Consider the following 17,750-nt stretch of genomic DNA (forward strand, 5'->3'; position numbering starts at 1 on the left):
CAGGGTAACCAATTGTTGGATAGTCAACATACACTTTGCCAAGCTGGAACATCTGGACAGAAATGCGGTCAGCAAATCACACTGCACTGCACCACATTTCTTTTTGTGGGAGAAGTTGAATTAATTCGTATACGCATGCTTGATCCAAAAGATTGGATTGGCAATACATCCATATAGAGCCATGTAAGAAAATTTCTATATTCTGTAATGTTTATCTTTCATGCTTTGGCTTCTATGAAAATGAAAACTCTTCCATGTCTACTGGTCACAGTGATCCATCTCAGTTCTAAAACCTGGTTAAATTGGTCCCAGCTTTGTTTATTGAAGAAATTGTCATCTTTTTCTTTGAGTGACAAAATGATTTGTCCCCTTTCAGATGTGTAGAATAGGAAAAAAAAGAAATAGAAGGAAGAAAACACCAAGCTTAGATGAAAACGAAAGTACAACAACATTTTTGGCACTTTATCTGTGTTAACTTGGAATGCAAGAATGGTACTTAATAGTTTTCTTCTTCTCCTATATGTCTTTCTAACTGAAATAAAATGGAAAAGATTAGTTATCTCCTCTGTTTCTGTTCCATCTTCTCTAGCTCTGCTTCTGAATTTAAATTGATGTTTCCTGTGAAAAACAAACAGTGGAGTTTGAAAGGTTCTCATCTTTTTCAGCCACACATACAGCCATCAGGAAAAGCTTTTCAGGTAGAGATTTCTGTATTATCCTGTAGTAATCTTCTGTTTGTCTTTTTCCTTCTCTCTTTCACTTTCTTTTTAATTGCAGAATCTACTTCAAGGCTTGGGAATTTGAAATTCAGAAGCCACAAATCTCCAATGGAAAATGTTATAGCTTCTCAAACCTTACGGTATTTTGAGGGTGTTGATATTCCTCTTTGAGTCCTCTTGCATCTGAAATGGCTTTATGTTCACCTTATACCTTTTTTTTCCTTCTAAATTTTATCCTCGTTCTTTTTGTTCAGCGTTTTTGTAGCAACTTGGAATGTAGGTGAAAAACCCCCTCACAGTGACCTGAATCTTGACAATTTTCTTCAAGTGGAGGATCCATCAGACATTTATGTTTTAGGGTATGGATTGTTTTTTTGCTAAAATAGGCTTGTGGTTGGAGATTTACTTCAATCTATGTAGCTGAATTGTGTGAAATCATCATATTCCAACTGATGCAACCTGATGTTTTTCCATGTTTAAATTTTAGTTTTTCAATTTTTTTGCGCCTCTTAAAGTTTGTTGGATTCAGCATATTTCTTTTTTTAATTAGATATTGCTTTCATATTGATGCAAATGAAAATACAGAACTTCAGATTGGGCAGTGATTTACTTTGGTTGCGTTCTTCTTCTTTGGAAATCAGTTTTCAGGAAATAGTACCCTTAAACGCTGGAAATGTGCTAGTTATGGAAAACAATGAACCAGCAACAAAATGGCTAGCTCTCATCAACCAGTCCCTGAATAAAACTTCCAAAGATTTGAAGGCCAATGGTGGTCTACTGTTCTTCCAAAAGCCTTCTCTTAAAAAAGTTAGTAAAAGCTTCAGGACAGAAAAGGGAAGACGCCTCAAGATTTGTAATTGCCCTTCAGATTTGGAAAGAAAAAATAGTAAAGACTCCTGTTTTGGATGCCAAGAATCTTATATTTATGAAGATGATTCATCTTCCGAAGAAGACGATGGTTCAAATAGTTTCATGATGACAGGGATCACCACTAACCAGCTGAAGTATAGCCTCATAGCCAGCAAGCAGATGGTGGGAATTTTTGTCACTGTTTGGGCAAAGAAGGAACTTGTTCAACACATTGGACATTTGAGACTCTCCTGTATTGGGCGTGGAATATTGGGGTACCTTGGAAACAAGGTACATATTCATTTTATTGCTATATAAATGCATTGATATAGCTTTCACCCAGAAGTGAAGATAGCTTCATATGAAACTAAATTGCAACTATCCCTTCAGTTTCTTTTCCTCTTAAACAAACTTTGCAGATCCCATGAGCAGGACAAAGGTTGTCCAATCCTTCCTGTAATGGTGAGGATCAACATCAAAACAACAGATGCAATGAAACCCTGACTCAAACAGTTAATTAAACCCCAGTTTGTTCAGAGACAGACAGAGCTGTACTACTTGGATTCAAAGGCAAGATTTTGAAGGACACAACAGAGATTCTCTCTTCATGGATTGGTAAAGATTGTTGTCGAGGAGATTGGGAGGGCATTCAGTGTAACCCTACAGGGAGGGTGATTGGTTTGGAGTTGCAGAGACCTGCTGACAGAGAGAGTGGTATGTACATGAAGGGCACCTTGTACCCTTCTCTGGGTAATCTCCAGCTCTTGGAGACACTGGTGATAAGTGGGATGAAACAGATTGGAGGTCCTATTCCAGAGAGCTTCTCAAAGTTAACCCACCTCACCCAACTTGTCCTTGAAGATAACAGCTTTGAAGGATCCATTCCTCCAAGTCTAGGTCAACTGCCCTTACTGAAGACACTCTCCCTGGGCTGATTCCAGATTTTTTTGGACAGTTTCATAATCTAACCTCTATTGACCGTTCAAATAACAAGCTCTCAGACCAGATACCCAGTTCCCTTTGTAACTTGCCCAATCTCATGGACCTTTCTAGGGTTCATGCTCACTAAGTGGATGGAGTAACTGTCATCTTCCTCAATGATATATTCAGCTTGTCCATTACCTGAACAATGATTTTCAGATTAAACTGAATTCTAAAAGTGAAAAAGAGTCTCTGTATCTTGAAAACTCTTTTTGATTCTTGCATTTCAAGAACTTAATCATTACTCAATCTTGCAATAAAAACCCGAAATTCTATGATGAACCCAAGATTTGGAAAATAATTAAAGACAGAAAAAAACACCTCCCTTCATTTCTAAGAAATTTGTTCACACTTAATTCTACCAAAGGCTACTGATCCCAAGAAACATTATTTCCTAGAACTAGGTTGACTGTGTCCTATAAATTAATCAAGGACAACCTATGTAATGTTTGAGTACCAATATGTGAGAGTCCAAATTACCAAGAAGTTCCTGATTTAATTTGGATCAGTGGAGTTGGTAAGCACCAGTGAAATTAAATGCTTATCTCCCTGGTTGGTCTTGTAACTCTAATGCAAGTAAAGGAAAAAAATTTCATATTGCCTGCAATTCACCAATTAGAGCTAGATAATATGCTAGATTTTGAGAACCCTATCTTTAAATTATGGCAACCTCAATGACTGAAATTATAAAGCTTCACGAGGATCACCTGATCATCTCTTTTGAAGCATTTCTAAACTAGAACGATAAAGGGAGAGACAGAGAGATACATAGACACAGACAGAGAGAGAGACAGAGACAAAGAAAACGAGAACGATAGAGAGAGAGAATGAGAGACTGCCTTCGCTTAAAGTTGCAAAGACTGTCTACGCTTCCTTGGAGTTGCAGAGAAAAAAGAGAGAGAGAGAGAGAGTCGTGAAGAACCTGACTGTTGCAGAGATTGTGTTCGTCTTCAGTTCCTTGGAGAAACAAACAAGAGAGATGGCTGAAGACGAGAGAAGGTCGCTCCTCATTAGGGTTTTAGGACTCGCGTGATAAATCGACCATTTCACCATAGGGTAGACCAGAGAAGAGAGAGGGATTGACATGAGATTTCTGCAATGCAATTGCCGATCAGAGAGAGACGTCCTACTCTCCCACTCTCCCTAACATTCCGGAAGGGAAGAGACTTCCTCGGGATTCATCTACATATCCGTTGATAGGATTTCAAATAATGACCTGCTGTCTCGGTTTTTCGGTTGAACTGGGAAAGACGTTCAACGATTCAGATTACGCTAGGTGAAATCAACGGTCACCAGAAATGAACGTCCTGTAAACTTATTTGACACATACGTACCGCGACCTTTTTGCCAAAAAAATAAAATGCTAAAAGTGCTAGTGTACGTCACCGTTGTTATTTAATGATGCAATTGGTTCAAAGTTTTTTGTGATAAAGGGCAATTCGTCCAGGTTCAATTCAACGAGAGAGTGCAATAATTAAAATATAAAAAGCTCCAAGGAGGCAATGGCAACACGCAGTCATATATCAAAATTTAAAGTATCAAAATAAAAGAAAAATAAGGTCAAAACATAGTCGTAATGAGGCAACAAACCTTAGCTGATCAATTACGTTATTGCAAAAAGCGAAGAAAATCAAATTCCCATGTCCCAAGCATTTAACATTGACTTGACTTAAAGAATACAAAAAAAAAAAAAACAAGAGTAAACATCTTAAGATACATGAGGTTCGTTGACCTGTCATGTAGTTTTCAAGAAGTTTATTACAGACTCTTGGGATTGACGGAATATCCTGTTAGAGTGAATAGATTAAGTGATGTAAATGATCAAAATAACTTTATCTATTTTTTTTTTTTTTTTTTTAACAACAATAAAATGGGATCTGCTTAGAAAAATGAATATTTTATATATATATATATATATATATATATATATATATTTTTTTTTTCTAGCTCCTCATCTTTTTTGTCTTTCTCCAGCACACACCATAACCGGGAGCGGGACCGGCGGAGCGTGAGGGAACAAAGGAGGGGTCTTTCGATAGGGAAAAGGAAGGGCAAGAGGAGGCAAAGATTTCTTGGCAGGAACCGTAGATCCAATCAAAGCATCAAGACGGTAATAGAAAGGCCATTTACTGGTTAGGGTTCCGTCACAGGTGAGAATCCGATTTATTTGTTAGGGTTCCGTGCAGATCTTCTAGGAACTACAATAACTACCATCAGATTCTTCTTCCCAGATATGTTAGAAGATCAATTTCATGACTATTGGATGCTCAGAAACTCCCCTTCCCAAACCACACCCGCGACCTTCTTTTTCATGATCATAACCGGTAGTACCGTCAAAGTTTGTGAAATTAGACTTAAACCCACGGGGCCGTAGGGGCAACGCTTCAAACAACTCTGCAATCCGCTTTACTCAGAAGAAATTTTCTTGGTATTGGCAGCAACAGCATCGACTATTCCCTTTGCAAATCTGCTAGCTTGCAGAATCTCCCTAACTATCTCTCCGACTAGCATCGCCGGCAGCGACATCCGACGCCATTCCCTGGTTGTGCTTCCTTGAAACTTTCCCAATGGAGACTTCCGAGCGGCAGCATTGTTAATCCTAAGTGATTCCTGCTTGCATCTGAGGCTAGTTTTTAGATATCCTCTTGTAATGGGACGCTGAGTGTGAGGAAGAAGAAGGGTTTGTGGGTGTTTTAATTGAAAAGGTAGATCAGGTACTTCGCCCACTAAAAAGGGTAGAATTGTCTTTTAAAATTGTCTTTAAATTTTATTAAAGATGTATAAAGGCTATTTTAATCTTTTATACTGTTAAACTAACACACACCGTGAGGTTTATGGGTGTGTAAATAAGGTTTTAAAATTTTTGGGGGCTACCTGATAGGTCAACAAACATCCGGGGGTGTACAAGATGTTTACTTAAAAAAAAATATAAAAAAAATCCATTTTGACTTACTCAATATATGAAATTTCATCAACCCAATCGATTGACACGACCAAATTCTTGTCTATAATAACCTAAGAAGGCTAGGCCCAATTCAGCCTGAGTTATTTTGGCCTCTGCTATGGATTTGCTTCTTTGGAAAAGTTCCATGGGATGCGAGAGTGCCAGAATTGAGATTCCAATCTCAACAAAAATAAAGACAAGAAATTATAGAAACCCTCTGTTGCAATAGAAAACTTTCCGTAGCTACGAGCTGCACTCCAAGAGACACCTATGGAAGACAAAGGAAAAGACACCGTGAGGGGGCTGGGACTGTAACCGATAGACTCTCCGATGCTTAAGTCATCTTCCTTGCAACCGAAGGGAATATCAGAGCAAAATCCTCTAAGTGTGAAGTAGAAATTGTGACATACCTTGTCCCCTTGGGGGGAGTTCTATTTACATTGGTCGCTTGGTAGCATGGATTGGATAGGAGGATCCTTCTCTGATATGGGTCCGGCTTGATTTAGTAGTTTCCTTCTAGGAGTGGGAACTATTCTTGGAGAGTCTGTTTTAGGTAAGCTTCTATATCTCATAGATTGATAAGATACCTTTGCTTAATGGGAAACTGGAAGCGTAGATCTTCTGGGTCTCCAAGTCGGAGTGAATCTCTTTGCTTTTGGGATTTTAGAAGGTTTCTATATCAGAAAGTAAGAGAGACTTCGTGGATTATGCTTCCTATTTTCATGTCTCCACGTGTCTCATTGTGAGTGATTGGAGTATTTTACCTGTAACAAAGGCCCCCCACTCCCTCAGCTCGTAAGTATGAGTTGTGGGAGTAGTTCTCTTGTGGGGTGTGAGCTATAGAGTTCACGATCTAACTTGAAGTCATTTCCCTTCAGGAGAGTACTATGGTAATTGTACCTAGGGGTAGGCATAAAGCTCTCTTTACGCTGTCGTAATATTTCAAATATTGCATGCTCTTCAATTGTTGCACCTATCATTTCCGCACACTTCAAACTTACCTCGAGCAGCCGAAGGGGTGATGATACATTGGAAGAAATCCCTTAAAATCCAAAAAATTTGTAATCATGCCGTATATGGAAGGGCATCAGAACCGTTCGACTGTAGCTTATTTAATCAAGGTTACATGTGCGTAGGCATCATTTTCGTTTCTTCATCTTCTCGGTTGCTTTGTCTTATCTTATTCTTCCTTTGAAGATTTTGGAGTTCTGAACCTCTATGGTGGTGAAGTTTAATCCATTTCTGGTGCTTTCTTTATCCTGATATTAATCAATAAGTTCTCCTTCTTTCCTCTCTTAAAATGTCTAGTTCTTCCGACTCAACATCGGGCATGGGTATAGATGAGGGCTCCATTGGCCAGGTCTAGGGGATGGATGTTGATTCTTAATCAAGTAAAAGGGTCTCTTCTTTGAGTTCTTCCTGGCACTAGCTTTGCCACTCAATCAGTTAATAACCTCCAACCTTAGAAAGGAAAGTAATAGTGAATGGTTCTTCAATAGTTCATCAGAGTGCGTCACTACAAGGTTTCCCAAGTTGTCCATAGCTTCCAAGTCTTTTGCAGCCTATAATATATTTAGTTCTGTTAGTACTAAATTTCTCCAAGTTTTGAGGGAGGTATACTCAATCTCTCAAAATATTAGCCTTAGGAAGTCCGAGTACCAGGAAAATGCTTGTTTGGCCCAGCCTGAGGAAGTTTGCCTATATGAACACATGTTTGAAGTAGGGCTTAGCCAGGTTCCATGTTTAATATATAGGTGATGGGACACTGAGGTTTTTTGGTGTGCTTTATGCTCAAATTGCTCCCAACGGGTGCAGATTCATCATAGGTTTTGCAGCTCTCTTTTCTAAGTTAGGGAGACGTGCTACTCCTGAGGTATTCTTGCACCTCTTTGTAATCAAGAAGCACGTTAATTGAGGTTGGTATTGTTTCTCTGGGCATCCAAGGTTGAAGCAAAGATCCTTACAAATCCACCTTCCTTCAACAACAACTAGAACGATATGTTCTTCTTCGCTCAGACAGACCAGTTCTATGCTGAGCTAAAGTGGTTGGATGTCGAGACCTCAGCTGCAAATGTCAAACCTTTTCTCAATGAAGAGGATTTAGAATCTGTTAGAGTGGTCTTAACTGGTAAGACGTTTGCCTTGCGAGCCCTCAATGACGAGCAAGTTCTCAGGAGTTTAGGTGAATCCTGAGAGATTTGAAGAGAGTTTTAAGAAGAGAAATGACGCGACGACCTCCCCAAACCCCAACGATGTTCAATTGTTAGGACGACCTCCAGTGAGGGTAATTGTCACACCCCACCCAAGCTAAGCTAGGTTTATATGACTAAATGTCAAGGTCATTCCCATAATCACCAGGATCACAGTTACAGTGGTTCTGTAACACCCCACTCCCGCTAGACCGACGATGTGGCTGCATATTCGCTAATATCCAACAAGATCTACTAGGATCTGCACATGTAGTATCCTAAGCTCACAAACCCACACATCATAAACCAATACAATGATTGAAAGTGGAAGCAATTTAGTAACAATAAATTGTACTAAAGGGTCAACTACGGTGATAAAAGTATATTAACTATTTTATCTCAAAAGAAATAGCAGTAGCAAGAAGTAAATCCTTAATTACGTATCCCGATAATTACATCAAAGAGTCCAAATATAAAATGTAAAAGTGAACATCGCCATGCCACGATCATGGTGCTCCATAAGCACATCTATCACAGGCACATCCCGACTCATGCTCATCGGACTCCGGGGTCCATCAATTTCCACCAGTCTCAGTAGTGGGGATTGTAACATCCATGTTCATCGTGTCCAAGATATCTGCATCATCAACTAATAAAGGGACACACACACGGTGTGAGCTTCACTAAGCTCAGTGAGGGGATGGGGCATGCAAGCAAGCTCAAATAGTCTATGAGATGAATGTATGTATGATCTCATTTTATTATTAACCAAAACAAAAATTCTAGGTCATTGGGTTCAAAGTGCTATTGCAACACATTTGGTAGTATCCCTAGTCCTGGTTCAAGGTACTATCGCTGGATTGTCACCGTGTTTGACTCTCCGGGAATCTAGGGTGTTGCAGTAGCACTTTACCCCAAAGACTTAGGCATTCTGATTGTTAGGTGGATAATAATAAAATGAACTCATTATACATTCTTTGCATGACTGTAAACTGATTCTGATGCACGAATTGTCTTGGTGGTATGGGACGTTGTGGGATTCATTTATCATTTTTAGTTTGAGTCCTGGTGGATTGTGCATTCTTGATTGTCTATGTATGTTTGTGTGATCTAATTGCTCACCGGGCTTGGTGGAAGCACATCCCTCGAGGGTCCTTTTTTTTTTAGATATGGATGCAGAATTGGTGAAACCGGTTAATGGTGATTCGGTGTATCAATACTCTGATGGCTAAGGTATTTGGCGGAGGCCAGTACTCGTGGTGTGGCTTAGTATGGGCTTGAGGTCCAATATGAGTTTTGGAATGATTATTGAAGGTTGATGTAATTAAATACAATTTAAACGTTTGAAATTTATTTCATTGTGTTTATATATATTACTAGTTGTTTTACAAACCTTGAAATGTTGGAATAAGATGCCACTTACTATGTGATACACCTGTGTAGCTTCCGCACTCTGATAATTTATATGTTATATAGCTTTCGCACACACTGATTTGATTTATTATATGGAGTCGGTGACTCCGGTACAACAAAGTGTAGATCCTTGGGGTTAGTGTGGAATACAACGGCTATTCCATTCACAGGGCCCTAGGTGTAGGGAGCGGGGTGTGACAACATAGTATCAGAGCAACTTTTGCTCTACCAAGTTCACTCACGACTCAAACTCACCATGATTTAGTTGATAATAAGTATCACCTAATAAAAGCCTTAACAATTGACAATAATAATAGATACAAGTAGGGATGTGTGATAGATAGGAAGGGGCTATTTTTCTTTGAGAATAAAACCCTTACATCTAGATAATAATAAAAGAAAAGTAAATTTCAGTTCTTCTTGCTCTTTGCTGCCCTACAACTAGAAACTATCCTAATGATAAGAAAAGAGCATAACATATTAAGAAAATAAATAAAAATCCTAATTCTAATCTGTTTGTTTCTTCTTTCCCTTGCCCTTGTCCATGGTTCGGGGCCTCAGTCCTCTTTGAATCCTTTCTATAATAAGACGACCTTCCCTGCCATCTAACCTTTCCTCAATCTCAGCAAATTCCGAATCAACCCTCGAATGCAGGGTAACGAAGTTCTTATCTATCTAAGTCTTCAAGACCTTGTAGTGTTCTTCTATTCTCTGTTACATTGTAGAGAAGCGTTGCATCATATAACCTCATCCGGGTGAACCCAACTAAGGATCCTCTCGGGGTGGACAGCAACTGTACCATCACCGCCTAAAAATGACTATCCTATTCATTGCCTAAATACATGGCTCAAGGTGGGGTCCATGTGGAGTCCACTTCCCTCTATTAGATGTACTTGATGTAAAGTACGAGCAGTGTAATTGAGAGGATAAAAATTCATTATGGATGTCTTATGAGTTGCCAAGTGTGCTCTGCGTCTTCCTAGAGGGCAGAGGGAAATAAAAACTTCTCATAAATGGGAATTGCATACATGTCATGCCTTAGGATTTCCATGTTGCAAGAGTTAAAGTCGAGGGGTTTGTGGGGGGTGGGGAGCCGGCCAAGTTCCTTGTTTTGGTGGGTCCAGAAGAGATGTGAACCACACAAGTTGCTTCCTACCTGTGAAACTCTTAAGTCAAATATGCAATTTTCACTCACTTTCTTATCTCTTAATGCCAGTCTCTCCAACCCCAAAAAAATATAATAAAACTATGAATGGGTTGGTCAGGGTGGATCATGTTTGGACTTTGGACTTGGGCCACTTGGCACGACAACTTCCAAAGTCTACAAGGAAAACAACACCCCCTGTCGTTCACCCAACTATCAAATTCTCAAATCTTTATCTGAATCATGAATCATGAATCATGAATCCTGAATCCTGAATCATAATCGTTATTAGCCGATTAAGAAACAATGTAACACGTTCGATTTGCATTTCGTTGGTGTGGTTTCCACCCACCCGCCCCAAAGAAAAGCCGACCTCCACTACTACTCTAACTGCCACGTGCCAGTTAACAGTTGTTTCCATGTAAAAACCTTCTAGAAAGGAAGTCTTCTCAAGTATAATTCAAGTGTTGAACGGTAGATATTGATTTTATCTCATTATTTTCCTATTTAATAAAATTTTATTTTGAATCCGAATCTGACCATAAAAATTAATTTTCTAGAAAAAAAAAAAAAAAAACACTCAAATTTTATCTTACTGTTGCGTCAAGAACTGAATGAGCCGACCTCGCCGGTGCGTGACTCCTCAGGTTGGCTCTGTAAAGAACAGTTAGCAAGAATGACTGAGTTGTGTCGATCTTGAACACTCTGATGCTTAAGTTAGCTCTCTTAGCAACAGATAATAATTGAGAAGACCAAATGAATGATTGAGGGGTATCATCTCATATTTATAGTCATTGGCCAGAGAAGCAGTGATGGAGTGTCCTATTTAAGCAAGAACATTAACCCAGGAGGAGTTCCGGGCGAGATTGGATATTCCCGCATGATTATAGGGAGATGGCACCTTTACCGGTAGTGTGGATAAGTTCCCGCCAGTTACGCCTCTATGGATGAGATTGTGGCACGTGGATCGCGGGGCCGTTGCGCCTTTTGCCGAACATATTTGAGGTGACCGCTGATCCGCATGTGATAGGTTTTACCGAGCTGTTCCTGACCATCGGGGTCGTGATCGGGCGGTGAAGATAAGGAGACCGGCCCCTGAAGTCAGGTCTTGTTATATCGCGTTTATTCATGCACGCTCTTTCTAGGTGTGACATCGGTCCATGCCGAGCTTCACGGACCCTGATCCTCTACTACCAAGCTGCCCTGTAGGACCCTACTGCCAAGACACAACAAGGCGGTGAATGACCGCTTTACCCCTACCCGAACGCCTTGCCCAAGTGGGGGCAAGGCGGTTTTATTTACCGCCTTGCTGTGTCTTGGCAGTAGGGACCTGTCGGGCAGCTCGACAGTAGAGGATCCAAATTGGAGCTTCACCCGTCGTGCTCGTTTCCCTACGATGTGTCCGGGGTCGACCTTAAAGATTGGCACCTGTTCTTGGACTTACTGGTTCGGCCTCAGCCTGCCATTTTTTGGCATTATCACTTACTTAAAGAAGTCTAGATCTCAGCATAATCAACCACAAAAAATAAAAACAAGAAAGAAAAGATCTCACCCTAGAAATTCCCTAGAGAAAAAAAAAAAGTGGAAGACCTGAGCTAAAATCATTCCTAAACCTCTTTAAACCAGGGTGAAACAAGTAGCTAGCGGCAAAGTAAATCTTACAGAAAAATTGATCAAAATTGATATTCGTAGATGGGAAGCAGTTTTCTGTACTGGAGTGTGGCCTACGCCAGCACTCCCATGAGTCTATCTCTCTCCTCTTTAAAGCAAGGTGGCAAAGGTGTCTTTTCACATGGGCAGGAGAGAGATAGAGTCATGGGAATGCTGGCGGAAGCCACAATCCCGGACAGAGATCTTTTTCCCTTCGCGGATATATCTTCTATGTGCGGGTGAGAAACCTAGAGGATCTTTCGTTTTGTCCATGGAATTCAATACTAGAATCGACTTTCACCATAAGAAAGACTCACGGTCCAAGTCATCTCAAAGGATGAGCTTCTCTCGTACCGGCTACACTCGGTTAATGGTACTAATCCTCCCCTATATATAAGAAGGATCCGATGGGCTTCGGAGTTCGGAGAAAAGAATCGAATTGCGATTTGCAAATTGGCCACAGCCACAGGCACGAATTCCCAAAGACCAAAGAAGAGTGGAAGTGAAGAGATGGGATTCCATCAAGACCCGAGGACCCATATGCTGGCCCCTATACTGGCTCTTCTGAGTCTCTGTGTGAAGCCAAGAACGAGGGAGGAGGAGATGATAGGTGGTCATCCGTCGTCTCATCATTCCCGGTTAGATTCTCCGAGGAGGCTTCTGACCAAGATCAGCAACAAGTCTGTCCCCTTGAGACTTAAGAGAAGAAGGGGTAAGGGAGAAAAAGAGGAAGAAGAGGATGGTGGGTTCGGAGATGGAGGGTTGTGGCAGAAGGCCATCTTGATGGGTGGGAAATGTCAACCACCTGAATTCTCAGGTGTTATTTACTATGATTATGATGGTAAGCGGCTCTCTGAGCCACCCAGATCTCCGCGTGCTAGTCCCTTACCTAACTTCTATTGTTCGCAGGGCAAAGATGGGATTTAGTTGAGAAATGAGATTAGCAACTCTTTAGTGTTTTGTCTTTCACCATGTACAAAGTAGTTCAACGAATGGAGTTATTGGTCTGAGGATTTAGTTTTTTCTTCTCATTAATTAAGGAGTTAGAACAGTTTCCTTCTTGGTATGAAATTTTACATCTACTGTAAGTTAGACTGGTTTTGGATTACGATGTTAATCTTCCATTCTTGGCTGGCGAAGCACTCTTTTCCTTTTATTCTTTTCATCGTAGTTTGCTATTTTTTTTTTCGGTTAATGGTTTGCTAATTGATTTTATATGGAATAAAAGACCAGACCCTGTACGGCACGCATGTAGACATTATCATGCATGGCTCTGCTAAGCACGAGAGCCTCAAACGCTGGAAAACCAAGCTGGCACTCAGATGCTGCTCTTGGTGCGTATGTGGCCGTTCAGAATCTGGATCCTCTTCTAGACAATGGCCATCAAACTTGGGGTTGGCTCACCAGCCTCAAAAGCTAACCTATTTATGTGTTAACTCAAGACAGATGAAGACGGTGAGGGTTACTCGGTTGATAACTTGATATAACGTATTCTCCACCATGGGCTGCAATTAGAGAGAAGCCACTAATGTATAATTTTTTCTGGGGGAAAGCTTTCATAGACGGCTGTGTAAGCTGTGTATGTGAGAGGGTGGGAGCTTCAAGGTATTAATTAATGGGTGGGGGTTTATGACTTTTCCAACTCTTTGTGAGAGGGGACACGACTGTGCATGCTTACACGGCCGTGTATAAAAACTTGGAAAATTATCACCTCCAGTTTGCTGACCGGCCCAGTTCCCCAGTTCCTCTAATAGGGGGGATGGTGGACCCCACCGGGCAGAGTGTTTGGGCATGGGTAGAGAGGTCATTTCAGCCCCCCTTTGTTAGAGGAACTGGGGAACTGGGCCGGGCAGCCAACTGGAGGTGATAAAGATCCTGAAAACTTCCCCCTTTTTTTTCTTATTGAAATAATGTATTAAGTTTGCATGTTAGTCAAACTTATAATATACGAAGGTCCAAAAACTCGTCTCGACTCGGTGGGCAAATGATCATAATTGGCTCCAAAACTTTAAGGAAAGTTTTTTTAAGCTTAATAAACATATTCAAATCTTCAAATTGTTTAAAAAAAAAAAAAAAAAAAAAAACTCAATTTGGTATCTTGGATTTGCACCATTGGTTGACAGTAAACACTGAATCCTTATGTAATATTATCTATTCTACACATTGTTTGACTGCTATGAGATACAATTGACATGTAAAACAAGAAAATTATGTAATAATGGATGAAAACACATACTATTGAATAATCATTTAAGAAATAGTTAAAGACTTAAAGTAGAAACGACAAAGTACTGTGAACAATGCATATTACATAGACACCCAAATATAGTGTAAATAGTAGATATGTTATAGACACCCTAGTCTTCCATGTCCCAACAATACAATATTGTGAGTATGTTACTATTTACTAATATGAACTATAACGTGTTGGATCGAGTCCACTCATCGTCTGATGGAGCTGACATGCATTTTCCTCCATCTACATGACATATGAATGCCACATCATAGTATTCGAGAATAAACGAGAGTAGTTTCTTCTCGAGCGGGTCGAGATATCTGAGATTTTGAGATTTTGTCAAAATTTTAAAGATCTCACTGAGATTTTGGTAAACTCGGCTAAAACTATGTAAGTTGGAAATCCCATATGCAATCTCATCTTGACTAGGTCAAGATCTCCGAGATTTCCAAGATCTTGATGAGTTTTTGAACTATGTTATCTATCAGCCTATAGGTGAGAGTCCAGATCTGGTCCTCGTATGCTCTTTAGCCAACACATGGCATAGAGGGCACCGGGAACCTCTTGTCACGCCCCCATTCCTACAAGGAATAAAGTACATTAAAAGGGGTGACTAGGATGACACACGTCGTCCTACATTACCAGGATCACAGATACAGTTTCCCAGCCACAGTCTCAAACCAATAAATTACACAGTAATATCAGAGTGCGGTAAAAAGGAAATGTTACATTCCAAGATCATAATCAAAAGCGAAAGCGTTAGTACAGTAGTTATAGTATGTTCAATTGACTAAGTGATACATCATAATATTAACAGTTATCCCACTGACCATCATATAACTACTTAAGAAGAATATATAATGTACTACAAACAAGTGTTAAGAGCGGGCACAAAGCCCCAAAAGAATCAAAAGAAGGGACAATCCCCAGCATCAACACGGCCCATAGGCACAGCCATGAGGACATCCGTCGCCGTGTTCCTCTGACACAACATCCGGCTCCTTGGTGCCAATACCATCATAGTCAACAGACTAGACCTCGAGACCAGCCAGATAACCGCCATCTGTATCAAAATCTAAAAGAAGGTGTACACAAGGGATTAGCTCCACTGAGCCAGTGAGGGGATGGGAAATGCACAAACAAACAATCACACATAGTCCATGATGAATGTAGATGTTAATAGATTTTCCACCTAGTACACAGTCTAAGTCCAGGTATATGTTATTATGACAACTCGGGAGCTACTGTTATGTTATCGCCACAGTAAAACCTCATCACCTGGGGGCCTACACCGGTCGAAGCCACCAAAACCACCCAGTGGCAGACCCCGATGATCAGGAGTCATCCTTAAGCTAGCCTCTCTCCCCCACATGCAAGGAGTCCTGATCACCCAACACCTAAACCCCTGTTGGTAAGGGTCATAGCATAAGGGAGGTGAAACCTAGCCGCAAATATACTACATGTAAGTCCTATCGTCTCGAGAGGTATTCCGGGTGCATCAAATTTCCATTCCATCTAGCACCTGGGTACTAGCACGACATGACACATATAGACCAAGATGACAATCAATGAATTTCATAAGCAATTCTGGGGTTTCGGCACCGGTACACCCGGTACCGTAACCCGATACAATAATGAAGCAATAAACACAACCACATCGTATCAAATCATAATTAAGATAATTTATGCAAATATGCAACATGCTTATTGATGATACAAATAACCTGACAAATGCATATTTAATATAAAGCAAGCCCAAACATCACCCAAAACCCACTCACCGAAAGTCCACGTGATACTTGGGTGTTTAGAAGAGGTTGCCAAGTATACGCCCCCGAACATTTTAGTTTGCCTAGGGATACATGAAAAAGGTGTTAGAAGAGTGTAGGTGGGTACCGTAAAGAGTCCCCACAGGTTACCATCCATGATAGCATACAAGGCCTCGAACGGATTTTCGGACGGAGGCACACCCAGTGGATCCATTTGTGAATCCATTCTCAGGAAATAGGAACCCGACAACAAAGGTGAAAATGGACTGAACGGATTTTCGAACGGAGGTAGGACCCTAGGTCCGTTGGTGAATCCGTTCAGGCCAAAGTTAAGTTTTAAACCAATTAAAGGCTGAACGGATTTTCGAACAGAGGCCCGATGCCTGGGTCCGTTCGTGAATCCGTTCGAACCAGAATATGAAATCTTTAAGTATTTGCTTCCCAATGAAAAGGTCTGGTTGCCCTATGGTCTTAGGACTTAGATGAGGGTCATTCCTATGTCCATTAGGGTCACCATGACCTCCCTTAAGCTTGGTCTTAAGAATGGGAGGATTGGAATCCTTCCAAAGTCCAATCATGAGGAACTAGATCAAGGAAACTTAGGTCAACATTGGGTTGCTCAAGCAACTCATTATAAGTTCAAGGTGGCCCTCAATTGGTAGGCATTAACTCTATAGTGAGTTGAGTTGAGTACTTAACACGAATTTGGGTCCCAACATGGAACCCTAGGTTAGGTTCGGTCCAAGAGAGAGTCTCCAAAGACTAGGAGATGAGGAGAGAGAGTGAGGGAATGTGGGAGGAGGTCTCACTTACATGTCTAATGGCCTCCAAGTGGGTAGTCCCTTCCTCCTTCTCCTTCTTCCTTTCTCTTTCTTCCTTCACTTGAATGCTTGGACTTGGGTTGGTGAAGAATTAAATGGCCAATGTATGGCCTAGCTTCTATTTATAACAGTAGCCACTTAGGGCCTGTTTGGCTTGGTCTCTTAAGATACAAGAACATATTAAAATAGGTTTTGGGTCTTGTGGGCCCACTACCATGGCCTAACAACATAGAGGGGGTCAAGGGTAGGTCCCACCTGTAAATTTACCTAGAGGGGGGGGGTGAATAGGTGAAGCTAGTGGAAATAGTGTAAAAATAAAATCATTGATAAAACAAAGCAAATAAATTGTGAAAGTAACACAATCATTTTATAGTGATTCGACCAAATATGCCTACGTCCACTCCTCTCACCTTAGAGAAAATTCTACTAAAAAGAATCTTGAGAATGAGCAAGAGAACTCGTACAACTCTTGATTAGGAGGAAGAGTACACCACCAACTACTCTTGATTGACGAGCAAGAGGACTCAACACATTTAACTACTCTTGATTTCGAGCAAGAGGACTCAACACATTTAACTACTCTTGATTTCGAGCAAGAGGACTCACAATATATAATAAAGAGAACTTTACTAAGTAAGGATTACCTCAACCTTAGTGAATGTGTTGCTAACTTCCACTTTGAAGCTTCAATGCTAAGTGAATATAATTAGCTAGCGAGGGAAGTAAACTTGAATGCTTCAACACTTTGAATGTTCAAGTTCGAATTCCTTTGCGATGCTTTTGATTAGTTTTAATTGATTGTCATTAGTCCAAATGAGCTTACCTATTTATAGGCAAAGGTGCTCAAAGCATCTAAGGTTCATTGCCATTTTAGGATATAATTCTATCCTAATCCGGTATGCCGTTTCCCAATTCGGTATGCCTGATCATGGAATCTATCCGTTGTCAAATGGCTAATTCCCAACAGACATATTGCAATTCGGTATGCTGGATCTGATTCGGTATGCCGGATTCTCAATTCGGTATGCCGGATCA

The 17,750-nt window shown here is 40.6% G+C and overlaps 1 protein-coding gene and 1 long non-coding RNA gene across 2 annotated transcripts; one reads left to right on the plus strand and one right to left on the minus strand.

Moving 5' to 3' along the window:
* The first annotated feature begins 318 nt into the window (after positions 1 to 318).
* LOC122651682 (type I inositol polyphosphate 5-phosphatase 10-like) lies at positions 319 to 1,996 on the plus strand. Its single transcript, XM_043845172.1, has 5 exons — positions 319 to 648; positions 778 to 859; positions 974 to 1,078; positions 1,361 to 1,859; positions 1,988 to 1,996. The coding sequence occupies exons 1-5, from the start codon at positions 543 to 545 to the stop codon at positions 1,994 to 1,996; spliced, it is 801 nt and encodes a 266-aa protein (XP_043701107.1). The 5' UTR covers positions 319 to 542.
* An 880-nt stretch (positions 1,997 to 2,876) lies between these two features.
* LOC122646152 lies at positions 2,877 to 15,527 on the minus strand. The gene is made up of 3 exons (XR_006330567.1): positions 15,516 to 15,527; positions 11,668 to 11,672; positions 2,877 to 3,098 (listed from the first exon to the last, which is right to left on the minus strand). It is a non-coding gene; the product is annotated as an uncharacterized LOC122646152 (long non-coding RNA).
* Positions 15,528 to 17,750: the final 2,223 nt, after the last annotated feature.

Source organism: Telopea speciosissima, chromosome 1, assembly GCF_018873765.1.
Source record: "Telopea speciosissima isolate NSW1024214 ecotype Mountain lineage chromosome 1, Tspe_v1, whole genome shotgun sequence".
NCBI lineage: Eukaryota > Viridiplantae > Streptophyta > Magnoliopsida > Proteales > Proteaceae > Telopea > Telopea speciosissima.

Coding starts and splice junctions, on each gene's coding strand:
- LOC122651682 (XM_043845172.1), top strand. CDS start 543: ATGGAAAAGATTAGTTATCTCCTCTGTTTCTGTTCCATCTTCTCTAGC. Junction 649..777: donor CAAACAGTGGAGTTTGAAAG/GTTCTCATCTTT, acceptor TTTTAATTGCAG/AATCTACTTCAAGGCTTGGG. Junction 860..973: donor ATAGCTTCTCAAACCTTACG/GTATTTTGAGGG, acceptor CTTTTTGTTCAG/CGTTTTTGTAGCAACTTGGA.